Source organism: Schistocerca cancellata, chromosome 2 (genome assembly GCF_023864275.1).
Source record: "Schistocerca cancellata isolate TAMUIC-IGC-003103 chromosome 2, iqSchCanc2.1, whole genome shotgun sequence".
NCBI lineage: Eukaryota > Metazoa > Arthropoda > Insecta > Orthoptera > Acrididae > Schistocerca > Schistocerca cancellata.
In genome coordinates this window covers 1041738659-1041751515 of record NC_064627.1, presented here as the reverse complement: position 1 = coordinate 1041751515, position 12857 = coordinate 1041738659, and the positions used below count along the sequence as shown (strand labels likewise).

At 42.0% G+C, this 12857-nt stretch overlaps 1 protein-coding gene across 1 annotated transcript in view; it reads left to right on the top strand.

The window, feature by feature from the left end:
- The window catches only part of LOC126160842 (sterol O-acyltransferase 2-like), a 173473-nt gene extending 164231 nt beyond the window's left edge, over positions 1–9242 (top strand). The window contains exon 10 of the mRNA XM_049916933.1: positions 9136–9242. Coding sequence (XP_049772890.1) covers positions 9136–9242 — 107 coding nt within the window. The remainder of the gene's footprint in view (positions 1–9135) is intronic.
- The last annotated feature ends 3615 nt before the right edge of the window (positions 9243–12857 follow it).

Here is a 12857-nt window from a genome sequence, read left to right as displayed (position 1 = left end):
GCTTCCTAAATTCCTAATCCATTAGCTTTAAAACATCGACTGAGATATCATCACTCATAATTGCCTGGAGCATTTCCTTTTCTCGTCTTCTCTGTTAATCATATTAGAACTCCATCAAATAACTTTTTCGATAATTTTACTTCGAGTACTAGCGTCGGTCTTGTATCCTCAACGTTCTATCTCAAAACGTCAATATTTCCCATATATATATATATATATATATATATATATATATATATATATATATATATATATATATATATATATATATATATATATATATTTTTTTTTTTCAAGCACTCTCAAGTGATTCGTCGTCGCCCCTGTCGATGCTAAAGTTAAACTCACTCTGTTTTCTCTTCAGTGATAACACTCCGGCGTCCACTTCTGCCAGCTGCATCCACCTACGTCACGCGCCTTGCTTTAGCAAGGGTTGTCACTATTAGTTTGCCAGGTTACGTGCTTCATTCCGATCCTTCTTTAGCTAGTTTAAAGAAAGTACTTGATACAAAAAATCCTCTTGCATCGAAAGTCAAATAGTTTACAATGACAAGTAGGAATCGCTATCTCTCTTCTCTTTTCTTCTTCTTCTTCTTCTTCTTCTTCTGGTGCGTATTACGTCGTACAACGATGCACATGAAATGCGGCTAATACACTGAATTATTACGTAATCTTGGGAGGAAAGCTACATCTATCTCCAGATTCAGGAAAATGGATTACATGTACTTCAACTCGTATTTGGAGAATGTAATGCTCGTAATGTGCCTCACGTTTCATAAAAAGTTTAACTTGCCTAAATGAGGTTTTGGCACGTGATAGCATGCAAACAGTGGATTATTTTGCCAAATGGTTTACATGAGAAACTTTCTTGTCTCAGTATGTGAGAAACTACAGAGTTTTTCGATGTAATAAAGTAATTTTTAAGGGTCATAGATACTCGATGTAGTTGAAATTGAGTGAAATCTTGAAAGTGCGTTATTAAGTGAGCAACTGAGGCAAGACAAGTCGGTAGTTCATGAAAAAGCACGTTTTTGTAAAAAAAAATAAGTTCAAATTGTTCATTTATGTTGTAATACCCACAGTAATTCACGTTCATAAAAAAGTCAGTAACCCCTACAAACTACATAATTCTCTAGAAAAAACGGTCAGTATCCCATATGTTGTGGTAAGTAAACCAGTTTCATGTATTGACTATACAGCAAAGTACATTTCCTCTTTGCGTGCTATTATGGTAAAAAACTCGTTTCAAAATCTCGAACCATTTACGCGATAAGACATGTCACGAATATTTCATTCTGGCTTTACCGTCTGCACGCAAGAGTTTGAGTACACTACCTGCACTCCATTTTCATGAAACTGAAGAGACCTGTATTTCCTCAAAATGTTATATAATTATTCAATATGGTAACTATATTTCATGTGCAGCAATGACCTAACAACACCAAAAAACGTAGTGACTCCTATTTCTCATTGCCGTCACTGGACAAGAGACTTCAAATTAAAATGTCTCCCGGGAATGGGGATACACACAATGAACGTAAGAGTGCAGGTTGTAGACACAAGCTTGACGGTGTAAGGAAGTTTGGATCTGGCTGTGGGGCATGATCAAACAGGTTAATGATAAGGCGACTGCTCGTGATAAGGGAAATCAGGATTCACGTCCTGGTCTGGCACAAATTTTGGTTGCCATTCCATTATCTAGCTGATGGTTGCTCATATTCACAACTCTAAATACACTTCCAGTAAATAAAACTGGCAAATAGTTAACACAAAACATCGTTCTTGTGAAATACTAATAGTACTTTATTCACACGAAGGAATCAGTATTACCGGCCAGGGAGCGCAGGTTGATTACCTACTTGTATATTTCGAGAGTTGATTTGACACCGTTACTCATAAGAGGCGACTTATCAAATGGTGCCTATGGAGTGTACTATAGTTGCAAGATTGCATTTGTGAATTCCTATCGGAGAGTTGACAGTTTACAGTAACTGATGGAAAGTCATTGAGTAAAACAAAAGTGGTACCTGGCGTTCCTAATATACATAAACGATCCAGAAGACAGTGTGAGCAGCTGTCTTAAATTCTTTTCTCATGATGCTGTCGTTTAATATCTTGTAAACACATTAGAAGATCAAAACTAGTTACGAAATGATTCAGAAAATAACTGTATGGCACGAAAAGTGGCAGTTGATCCCAAATAATAAAAAGTATGAGGTCATCAAGATGACTGCTGAAAGAACTGCTTGAAATTTCGGTTATAGTACAAATCACACAAATCCAAAGGCTTCCATTTCGACTAAATACCACTTAAAAACAAAAAATTACGTAATAAAGCGAACTAAAGCTTGATTTTTATTGCCAGAGTACTAAGGAGAAGGAATAGATCTACTAGGGAGACTGCCTACACTACGCTTGTCCGTCCTCAGCTGGAGTATAGCTGAGCGATATGGGATTCTTACCAGATATTACAGACGTAGTACATCGAAAAAGTCCAACGGAAGGTATCTTGTTTTGTTATCTTCGCGAACTAGTAGAGATAGTGTCACGGGTATGATACGCCAGTTGTGTTGGGAATCGTTAAAACAAAGGCGTTCTTCACTGCTGCGATATCTTTCCACGAAATTTCGAACAGCAACTTTCTCCTCTGAATGCGGAAATTTTTTGACGCCCACCTACATATGCTGAAATGATCGTCGTAATACAAGAAGAGAAATCACAACTCGCACGGAGAGACTTAAGAGTTTTTTCCCCGCGTGCTGTTAGAGAGTGGAACTTTGGAGAAAGTGTGGGTGGTTCCATAAACTCTTCGACAGGCGCTTAAGTGTGAATTGCAGAGTCGTCACACAGATGTAGACACTGATTAGGACTCCCGATAAACCAGCAGGGGTGGCATTCGGAAAACCTTTGAAGGTAAACGGCAGCGGCACTATCATAGAAAACTTGAAGAGCCCCCTGAAGGGGAGCCGTAACACGAACCAGCAAGTAAGCTTACGGTGAATACTGCTCTGCCTCACATGGGCTGCAAGTACAGCGCGCGGCGTTTGATTCCGTACGAATTTCAATTTGAATTTCCCGCCATATAGTAGTACCACCGGAGGTCGCGATTGGAGTTCAGCCGTAGGCATCTAATAAGTCAGAACCTCAAAATGACATATTAGAGACAAGTGCGGAGTACAACCGAAGAGCTGCGATTATAGAAACTTCTCGCGCTGGGCGTTCGCCCACTGAAATAGATTTTTCGGTTACCTGAGGTCAGTTGTCTGCTACACTGTGCCAAGTACAACGCTTCAGAGAAGTCTGGGGTTCACGTCCTAGGTGTTGTGTCCAGTGAGGGTGATTTCATGCCGCCACATTTCTTTGAAAAGGGACAAACTGTCACAAAAGAAGTTTATCTGCAAGTTTCGACGAATGACGTGAAACCGTGGATCGTAAGTGTGGTCTCGGGGAGACGATGTCTTTCAACGGGACGGTGCACCTGCTCATACGAGCCATTTACTCCAAAGCTGGCTTCGAAGTTCTGGTCAAAGGATTTCTGGCCCCCAGAATAGCCCGGGTTTGAGCCCCTTCGACTACTATGTTCGGAGAGTGGTCGAAAGAGTTACCAATAGACGAGGCACCCTAACATCGTTTGTCTACGCACCACTATCCAAGCAACATTCGCGAATATGGACAGCACTGTTTTAAGAGTGCGTGCAATCGCTTCAAGACATGATTGGAGGCGATCATTGCGACTGAAGGGGGTTACATCGAGTAATGTTACTCTTGAAAGATGCCACTATTTGTATGTAAAATGATTTTCATTCCTACTTTGTTTTATTAAATTTGCTTTTAAAAAAGTTCAATTTGTCTGGATATAGGTAAGCGCAGCACCCTGTGAACCTCCGGCAGAAGCTGACAAAACAAAGCGCGCCTTTCACGTGATCGAGTGAAAGTGCAATACTCTTAGAGACAAGTCCTTTGACTTTACTGTGCTTTCACAATAAAACAGCTAAATCAAAATGGTAGTGTCCAGAGGTGAATGAAAATTCTAATTTACATATAAATTTAAGTGATATGTAAATGTAAATGATTTGTATATAAATACGAATGTGCTTCGAAGTTTCAGAGGACATGGTCATCTTACAATAGGGAAAGTCACCTCAATCATTGTTACAGAAGCGTTCTACGACAGAGGGAAGAACCGGTGTAAAACGATGCCATAATAACGACCTAGCCCAGTTAAAAGTTAAAAAAGTGAAATTCCGTTGTGCTGTTAGGAGCCTTCATGTTGATGTACTAAAGGGAAGTACGATTGTAACTATTAAGAAGTGAGATGCAAGTTTGGGTGAGTTCCTGTTGATAGTTAACCGACGATAAAAATTACACGAAGACAGAGCCTTCCAGTTTCTCCATCTGAATGTAGAACATATTTTCTGACGGCGGCCGTCGGCTAATGGTCGCTACTGCGAACGCTGGAGGTTTTCCGGGAACGGGGACTCCTCTCCAGGCTGGGGACAGTAGGTTGGTCTTCTGTTAATCCGAATCAATGACTCGTGGTCTGCGGCCGACTGTGCTGTTCCCAAAGGAGAGGGATCTACACAGAGTGAACGCTGTTTCGTAATAATCTTTGGAAAGGACCTTTTGAGGGCGTTGGCTGGAAGCAGCACCTAACAGCAAGTAATAAGAGTGTTTGCAGGAAATGACCAGTTCAACGGCCTACACTTCGCTCTGAACGTTCGTTGGCCGAAAGGCTTGCATGATGAAATAATTGTGCTCAGCGGCTTGGAGCCCGCGAAATCGGCAATCAGCCGACAACCTTTTCTGGACGGGTGTCGTCGGCCCTTTGTGACAACGAGTTCTTGAAGTGGTTCAGTTCCTCCAGCAGCGCCGTTGAAAATTGCTGGATGGTCGCTGGTGCATGTGGACATGACGCAATACGTCTTCCCAACCCATTCCACACTTGTTCAGTGTGATTTAAATCGGGGAAAGGGGCAGGCCAAGCCATTTGCCAAATATCCTCTGGTTCCAGCGATCCTCCAGCTGCTGTATCGTTGCGATCGGGTATTCTCATACGTAAAAATGAAGTCACGGCAGAATGCACCCCTGAAAAGACGCACATGGGGAAGGAGTGCAGTATCACAATAATGTTGAGTGACGAGTGCACCGTGATAAAATATTTAGTTGTAAATACGCCCATATAATATTCATCCACACAAGATAACACCAGGACCACCAAAACGATCATGTTCGAATATTATATATGACGGTAGTATCTGTTCCCGAAAGAACAGTTACCGTAGATGACCATGCAGCTTTGCTAGAAATGAAATGATAATTAAATGGACACCCTAGCTGCAAACGAAGTACATCAACGCCTGTTTGCAGCTAGGGTGCCCATGTAATTATTATTTCATTTGTAGCAAAGCTGGATGGTTATCTACGGTAACTGTCCTTTCCGGAACAGATACTACCGTCATATGTAGTTAAAATATGGCTTCCCGGCCATTGACCTTGTGTGCGATCGCACACACCATGCCCCAACTCGTACGGGACTTGGTAGATTAATCTGCCGCGAGTAATGAGTATGATGGGCAAACATCTATTAGGTACACTACGAATGTAGTGGTGTGGACATGTTGGGAATGTAGGTCTCACGGGGAGCGTGCAAGGGATAAGTCCCTGCAGGCGCACTATCCTCTGCGCCCTCAGATGGATAGAGCGTCTGCCATGTAAGCAGGAGATCCCGGGTTCGAGTCCCGGTCGGGGCGCACATTTTCAACATGTGTCCAATGAAATACATCAACGCCTGTTTGCAGCTAGGGTGCCCATTTAATTATCATTTCATGTTCGACAATGTTTCCGCGTGCATTACATTCTCTCACATTTCGTCATGTGCCGGTATCCTCGGAATCACTGCTCATGCTGAATCTGCTGTCATCAAAGAATACTACATATTGGCCCTGTCCCTATGCTCTTGGCACTATCGGAAATAGTACCATCGATGTACAAAGTACTGGTCGTCCAGAGAAACCACCACCATACCGTCGTAATGCCACTGTGGACCGTGTAATTACATCCCGTTCAGTCGCGTCCAGTGTGGCAGCAATTACAACCTCCGTTTGACACGAGTTCCTTCTTACCTTTTGCACAATGTACCGATCATCTGTAGCTGCAGCTGACCGTGGTAAACCACTTCCCCTCCATCGGGCAGCAGTGCCTGTGGTTCGGAACTTTTCTCCATGCACGGGAAAGAATTCTTGAACAATACTAAGCTTCTGGGTTACACTCTGCCGTCCTTCCAGTTTCCTGATGATTCTTACCAGTGTGAAGCCATCAAAACGTTGTCTCCGGACCATGTTGTAACGAACGCCACAGCCCACTGTAAGCGCTGCGTGGTTGACACCGACTGTCTTTATCGCGAACCTTCAATTTCTTCGTGTTGCCGGGCCAGCTCTATTTGGCACTGTAGTCCCGCTGATGCTGACACTATGTGATGTCCAACTTCCTGTGCACGATTGGTTGACGTCTTGCAATACATTCCTGTACTTCATTTTCATCTAGCAGTTAATATCTTACGTCACTTTGTCTATCTCGTTCTTAAGCTACAGATGGCAGAAGTATCGTGCACACAGTGTTAAAGGGCAGTGCTTTGGAGGAACTGTAATTTGTACTTCAGTGATTCACGTAAAAAGGTTTCAGGCATGATTATGGCCGCACAACTGGAATGAACGCGGACTGGTAGCTGGAGCTAGACGCGTGACACACTCCATTTCGGAAATCGTTAGGGAATCCAATATTGCGGGATCCAGAGTGTAAAGTGTACCGGGAATACCAAATTTCAGGCATTGCCTCACACCAAGGACAACGCAGTGGCCGACGGCCTTCTTTCAATGACCCAGAGCTGCGGCGTTGGCATAGTTGTCAGCGCTAACAATCAAGCAACAGTACGTTAAATAACCGCAGAAATCAATGCGGGACGTACGAGAAACATGTCCGTTAGGACAGTGTGGTGAAATTCGGCGTTAATGGGCTGTGGAAGCAGACGATCGAAGAGAGTGCGTCTGCTAACAGGACGACATCGCCCACAGCCGCTCTCCTGGGCTCGTGACCATATCGGTTAGACTCAAGACGACTGGAAAACCGTTACCTGGCCGGGTGACTCCCGGATTAAATTCGTAAGAGATAATGGTAGGGTTCTAGCGTGGCGGAGGTCTCATGAAGCCGTGGATCCAAGCCGACAACAAGGCACTGCGTAACCTGGTTGTGGCACCACAATGGTGTGAGCTGTATTTGTATGGAATTGATTGGGTCCTCTAATGGTTATGTTCCGCTACTTGGAGACCAATTGCAGCTATTCGTGGACTTCGTGCTCCCAAACAACGATGGAATTTTTGTGGATGACTTAGCGTCAGGTTACCTGGCTATAATTGTTTGCGGATGGTTTGAAGAACATTCTGGACAATTAGAGCAAATGATTTGGCCACCCGTCGAACTTCTATGGAACATAATCGAGAGGTCAGTTCGTGCACAAAATCCAGCATCGGCAACACTTTCGCAATTATGGATGGCTGTAGAGGCAGCACGGTCAATATTTCGGCGGGAGACTTCCAGTGACTTCTTGAGCACTACACCGGGGAAAAGGACGTATCCGTGATTTCTGACACATGAACGTACTGTAGATGCGACAACTTCTTCACTAAAAAACCCATGTCGAGGGACATAAATTTGTTCTTTTTGGTTAGCTCCATATTTCAGGAAAACGATCTACAGCTCACAGAAAGACCTTCGTTTTCTTTCTAATTTTGACACTCCGTAGCCAACACTTGGCCAATTACTCTTTTCTTTGCCAAATTTTGTCTGTGATGTCTTGTGTGCCTCTTCTCTAGACTGTAGAAGTGACTCAGGTACTTAAATGTGCAGAGATTTTTAATTTTACATAAGCGTACGAGCCTTCTTGTCCTTCACCCAGTAGCATGCAATTCTTTTTTGTCTGTGAGTGTTTATTCTCCATACAGTTTCTGTAAATGTAATTGCAGTAGTCTGTCTCCCGCTATCAGGACCTGGCCGTCAGTGAAGAGTTGCGCGAACCGTATTTCTTGTCATGCAGGAATTCCCGTTCCGCATAATTTTCGCTTCCGCTTTGCAAAACGTCTCGCCTAATGATCTCCTTTGTTTGAGACCCTTCTTTACGGAGAGGTCTTGGGAATATTAGTTACCTACTTTAACCATAGTATTGAAACAGACATCTGTCGAATTGTTAGAAAATATCTACTGCCGATGCCAAAATATTAAACAGCTACTCCCAGCTTACTTAATGATACTGTATCGTATGCCTTCTGCAGATCAATAAAAGTGAAGCAACATTCACATTTATAGCCTCATTTCAGTGAGGTGTCAAAAGTAAATATGCCATTTGTACATAAGCGTCCAACCTATTTTTGCTCCTCAGTTTCTGTTATTTGTGCTTCTATTTGATGAGTTATTGCTTTACCGCACAATCTGGCTGTTGTACTAAGTAGTTTAATTCGTCTATAGTGTGCAAAAACGCGTTTTGAAATAAGTTAAATATTACTCAAATGAGAGAATTTGTTGTGGGGCTGTAATGCCTATAGAACCAAACCTTGAGTATTTTTGAAGTGCCATGGAAAAGCCCCTATGCCTAAAATTGCGTTAGGAGTAGAAAACCCTATCACAACTTAGGGGAGCACTAATGTTGGTGTAATACTGTATACTGAGGAAAAGTTCAATTCCCAGATCCCTATAATGAATATTGTATTGAAATTTCCTAACTGCTTGAGTTAGTATTTAGTTTTATATTTTTATCGTATTACTAGACTTCTTTTATATCAAAGGCTGGAGAGAAAATTTGAAGTACTGTGTTGCTTAATTTTGGGTAATGAGCCACTTTAAACTAAACAGTATGTGTACTTTCAGCAGCGCATTCCAGTCTTTATTGTAAGTTGATGACAAACTGTATTAATCTAGGAATATTTTGATATTAAATATAGATATTGTCACTAATCGTCACAAATGTCATTTTGTGAGTTCGTCCCCAATGCTGCTTGGAATTCAAAATGAATCATGCAGTAAAGTGTTCTGTGACCGAAGACTTTAAAGTTCCACTGAGAGTTCTATTGTAAATAATTGTTTCAGGATTCATCTTGGGATTTCTACGTTCCCCGGTCATGGTTCTGCTTTTCCTCATTGGAGGGCATCTGAACTGTCAAGCACTAACACCATGGCGCTGGCTGCTCATTTGATGGATATGTACTTCAAATTTGTTTGATTTACTGCAATGATTTTAATAGAAATGTTTATAGATAGTTAAAACAACTTTTAGCGTTAGAATAATAAAGAAAATTTACCATACCACTAAAATATGACTAGTTTTTCTCTTCATTTTCGTCTTTGTTCATTGGCTTCATTATGTCAAGTACTTAGTCGCACCAGATGGAGTCATGGTGCAACGAACTGCTCTTGCGACAGCAAGTCGTCATAATACCGAGGGATGCATGTGTCACCATGAATTCCAGACACTCTCACAATACGTTTTTATCAGGATGAAAGGGTGTTTATTCAGGAAGCTGACCAAGTGGAAGAAGCTATCCAGCGATTCTGAATGCCGAATTGGACAATAATACTACAGCTCCAGCTAGGCTTCAGCAGGAACTGACTAAACAAGGGAAACTGAATGAAAGAAGTCACAGCTACCCAGTTTTGAGATTCGACCACTACAGACTGGTGTGTCTTCCAGGGTCGAGGTTCCAGTACATGATCGTATTTATATGTGAGCAGGAAAATTAGAGCCATAAAACCTCTCTGCCAAATCTTACAGAATGGCAGAAAGTACAGGCCACTAACATAACCACAATTTGTTATGCACATTGGGCCACCATGTACAATGACAAAATTGGAGCCCTGCAGTATGGTACCTGCAGCAGTGATTATGTGTAAAGAGGCTCACAGCTGCTTATTAGAAGGAAATTGAGAGAAAAGGTAACTGGATCATAAAATAGCTGAAAGAACTTGGAGGAAGAGGACTTTAACCAGTATGTAAAGAACTGTGTCCCATGTACCAATAACAAAAACCACTTCAAAGATCGGTGGAGGTGTCAAAGCCATTTGAAATGGTAGGGATGGACATTTTGGGTCCATTTAACCAGACAGTGGAGGTTAACTGACATGTGTTAACCATCATAGACCACATTTCACATTAGGTTATGATGGTTACCGTTTCTAAATTAACAACTGAGTACAGTAGGACGAGAGATGGTAAAAAACTGATTATCGAAGTCTGCTCCACCTGGCACAATAATTATAGATCAGGGCACCAATTTTGTATCAAGTAAGCAAGCAAGCAAGCAATTATCTCCTCTGCTGCGAATCCATAAGCTAGGATCGACTCCCTTTCACCCTCAGGGAAACAGGAGAACTGAGTGTAATCATTGCAATAGTGGTAGAATGTTACATGAACAGTTACTGCAATGACTGGGACCTTTATCAGCCTCATTTAATAGCTGCATACAACTCAAGAATACACTTTAGTGTTGGGCTGTCACCATATGAGGTGATATATGGTGGGAAGATGTCACCTATCAAATTTACTAATGTAAAATTGGGAAAAAATGAGAAATCAATATATTTTTCAAAAACGTTGAAGGCTGTGTGGAAGATGGTGAATGAAGTAAACACTAGAGCCCATGAGTGGCAAGAAAGATGAGACAAGTTGCTGTGAAGTTACTTCTACAGGATTGGCCAGTGGGTCATGCCAGCAGGTCCCTATACACTTAAGGTCATACACGAGGAAACTCCTTACATGCTACCAGGAGCCATATAAGGTCACAGAGGTGACAGCACATGTGAATGAGTATTCGCAGTTACCAACCAAAATGTCTATTGTCCATGAAGGATGTGTTAAACCTTTTAAGGGTACTCTGTACACGTTATGTCGACTGTAGGTGCTATTCCCTACGAAGGCAAAAAGGCAAAGGTAAGAACAGAAGGATAGAGACAGAAGTTAGTACACAGTATTTGCAGGAGGTGCCACATGCTCTCAAATCTTGCCTGTGAGTATAGTGTTTCATGAGGTATGCAAAACAGATTTGTTGTAAAACATGTTTTGGCTACTTAATTGTCCTAGCTCCATGAAGTTGTTACAGTTTGTTAATGTAGGTGATTTATTTTACACTTGCTGGAACAGTTTCTCACAACAGGAGTGACTGAAAGTGTAAAATGTAAATCTGATGGCAATACACCTCTGTGGGGAAGGAGTGGTGGATGCACTACAGAATGAACCACTCCAAAAGCTGTGCTGTTCTGCAGGTAAGGTGACGCTGTGTTAACCAGCCACCAATGGGCAGCAAGGTTAACTTGAGACTCATAGGGAGTAATGAGGAACGGATTCCAAAGAAAACATGCACTGGATTGCATCTTGAAGCTAGAGAAAAAGCAGTATTGGAACAGATGCAAATGGAGTATCAAGGATTTCAGCTCTCATACGAGCAGTTACAATAGTAGTAGCCTCAAGTGACGAAGTTAGCATGACACACGTTGCTGCATGAAAATAGTGCATGGATAGGTGCAGGTGTGGAATTACTGAAGATAGTATTTGGAATGGCAGATATTGATGATATCAGGGAGTTAAAAGCTGATTGGGACAAGAGCAAGAATTACAGAATAGAAACAAGACAGCTAAGGGGCGCCATACCACACAATTAGGAAATACCGGTACACAGAAATGTACGTTAAACAATAGCCAGATGGTAAGAGAATTAAACTAATGAATTAATAGGATACACGAAGACAACCAAGATTCAGACACAATGTAAATCAGGTATGAGAATTCCCATAGCAACACTTATCCAATAAGTAGAGGATGCATAGGGAGTGACCAGGTGAGGATTTTGATGCATTGGAATTTTAAACAATGATAAAACGTGAAATAGATCAGGTACTAAATTCTGTATCAGTTATCAACAGGACAACTATAATGGATCTGTGTTGGGCAGAAAAACGATTAGATAGTTCAGACCTAACCTTCTTAAATAACAACTTGAAACAAGACCACCACCTTTCGCTGGATGTGCCTCACAAAACAGTCGTTTTGCCACTGAGTGAATGTTAACAGCGTGTTTGGCAGTACCACAGTAAGCAGCGCAATATGATTGTGACAAAGTGTGTCTCGGTTTCTGGTTCTACTGTGGTTTCGATGTAGATTTGTGTAACTTGCATATACTTCAAATTGAAAACTGTCTGAACTGTCGAGTTCCCAGTGCACCACTTGGCAAAGGATTCGGCTAAAAAAAAGTTCAGGATTAAGGTTCAGCGAATGAACCATGGGGTTCATGCAAAGAATTAGGGCAAGAAGACAAAACTTTTTCTTTTATTCCAATTATTGAAACAGTTACTTCTTCAGGTGTGTAGAAAGGTCTCTGTCTGGAGACCTGATTTCTCCAAAGAGGAAGGCATGAGGTGCCATGACCCTGACTGGTGAGATGAACCACACTTCTGTCAGTCAGCAAATTGCCATCATGCAGAGGGAAGTGAGTGTCAGTAGTAGAGCAAAGTTCATACGAGAGCGGTTTGTTAGTGCAGGTTGTCTACATCAGGAGCAGGTATGCACTCAGGGGCAAAGCTATTGTTCTGCTTTCATGGATGGGTACTTAGCCTATTGTTCTCCTTTTATTGACGGGTACTTAGCCTATTGTTCTGTCAAAAGGATCCTCCCTTTTGATAGACAGGTCCTTAACCTATTGCCCCTCACCCCGTCCCACTCAACTCATCCCTGGACACCTCCAACCCACCCCCTCCCCATCACTGTTACACCTATTCTTTTGATATCGATTTGGTTAACTATTTAATTAAACATAATCCCC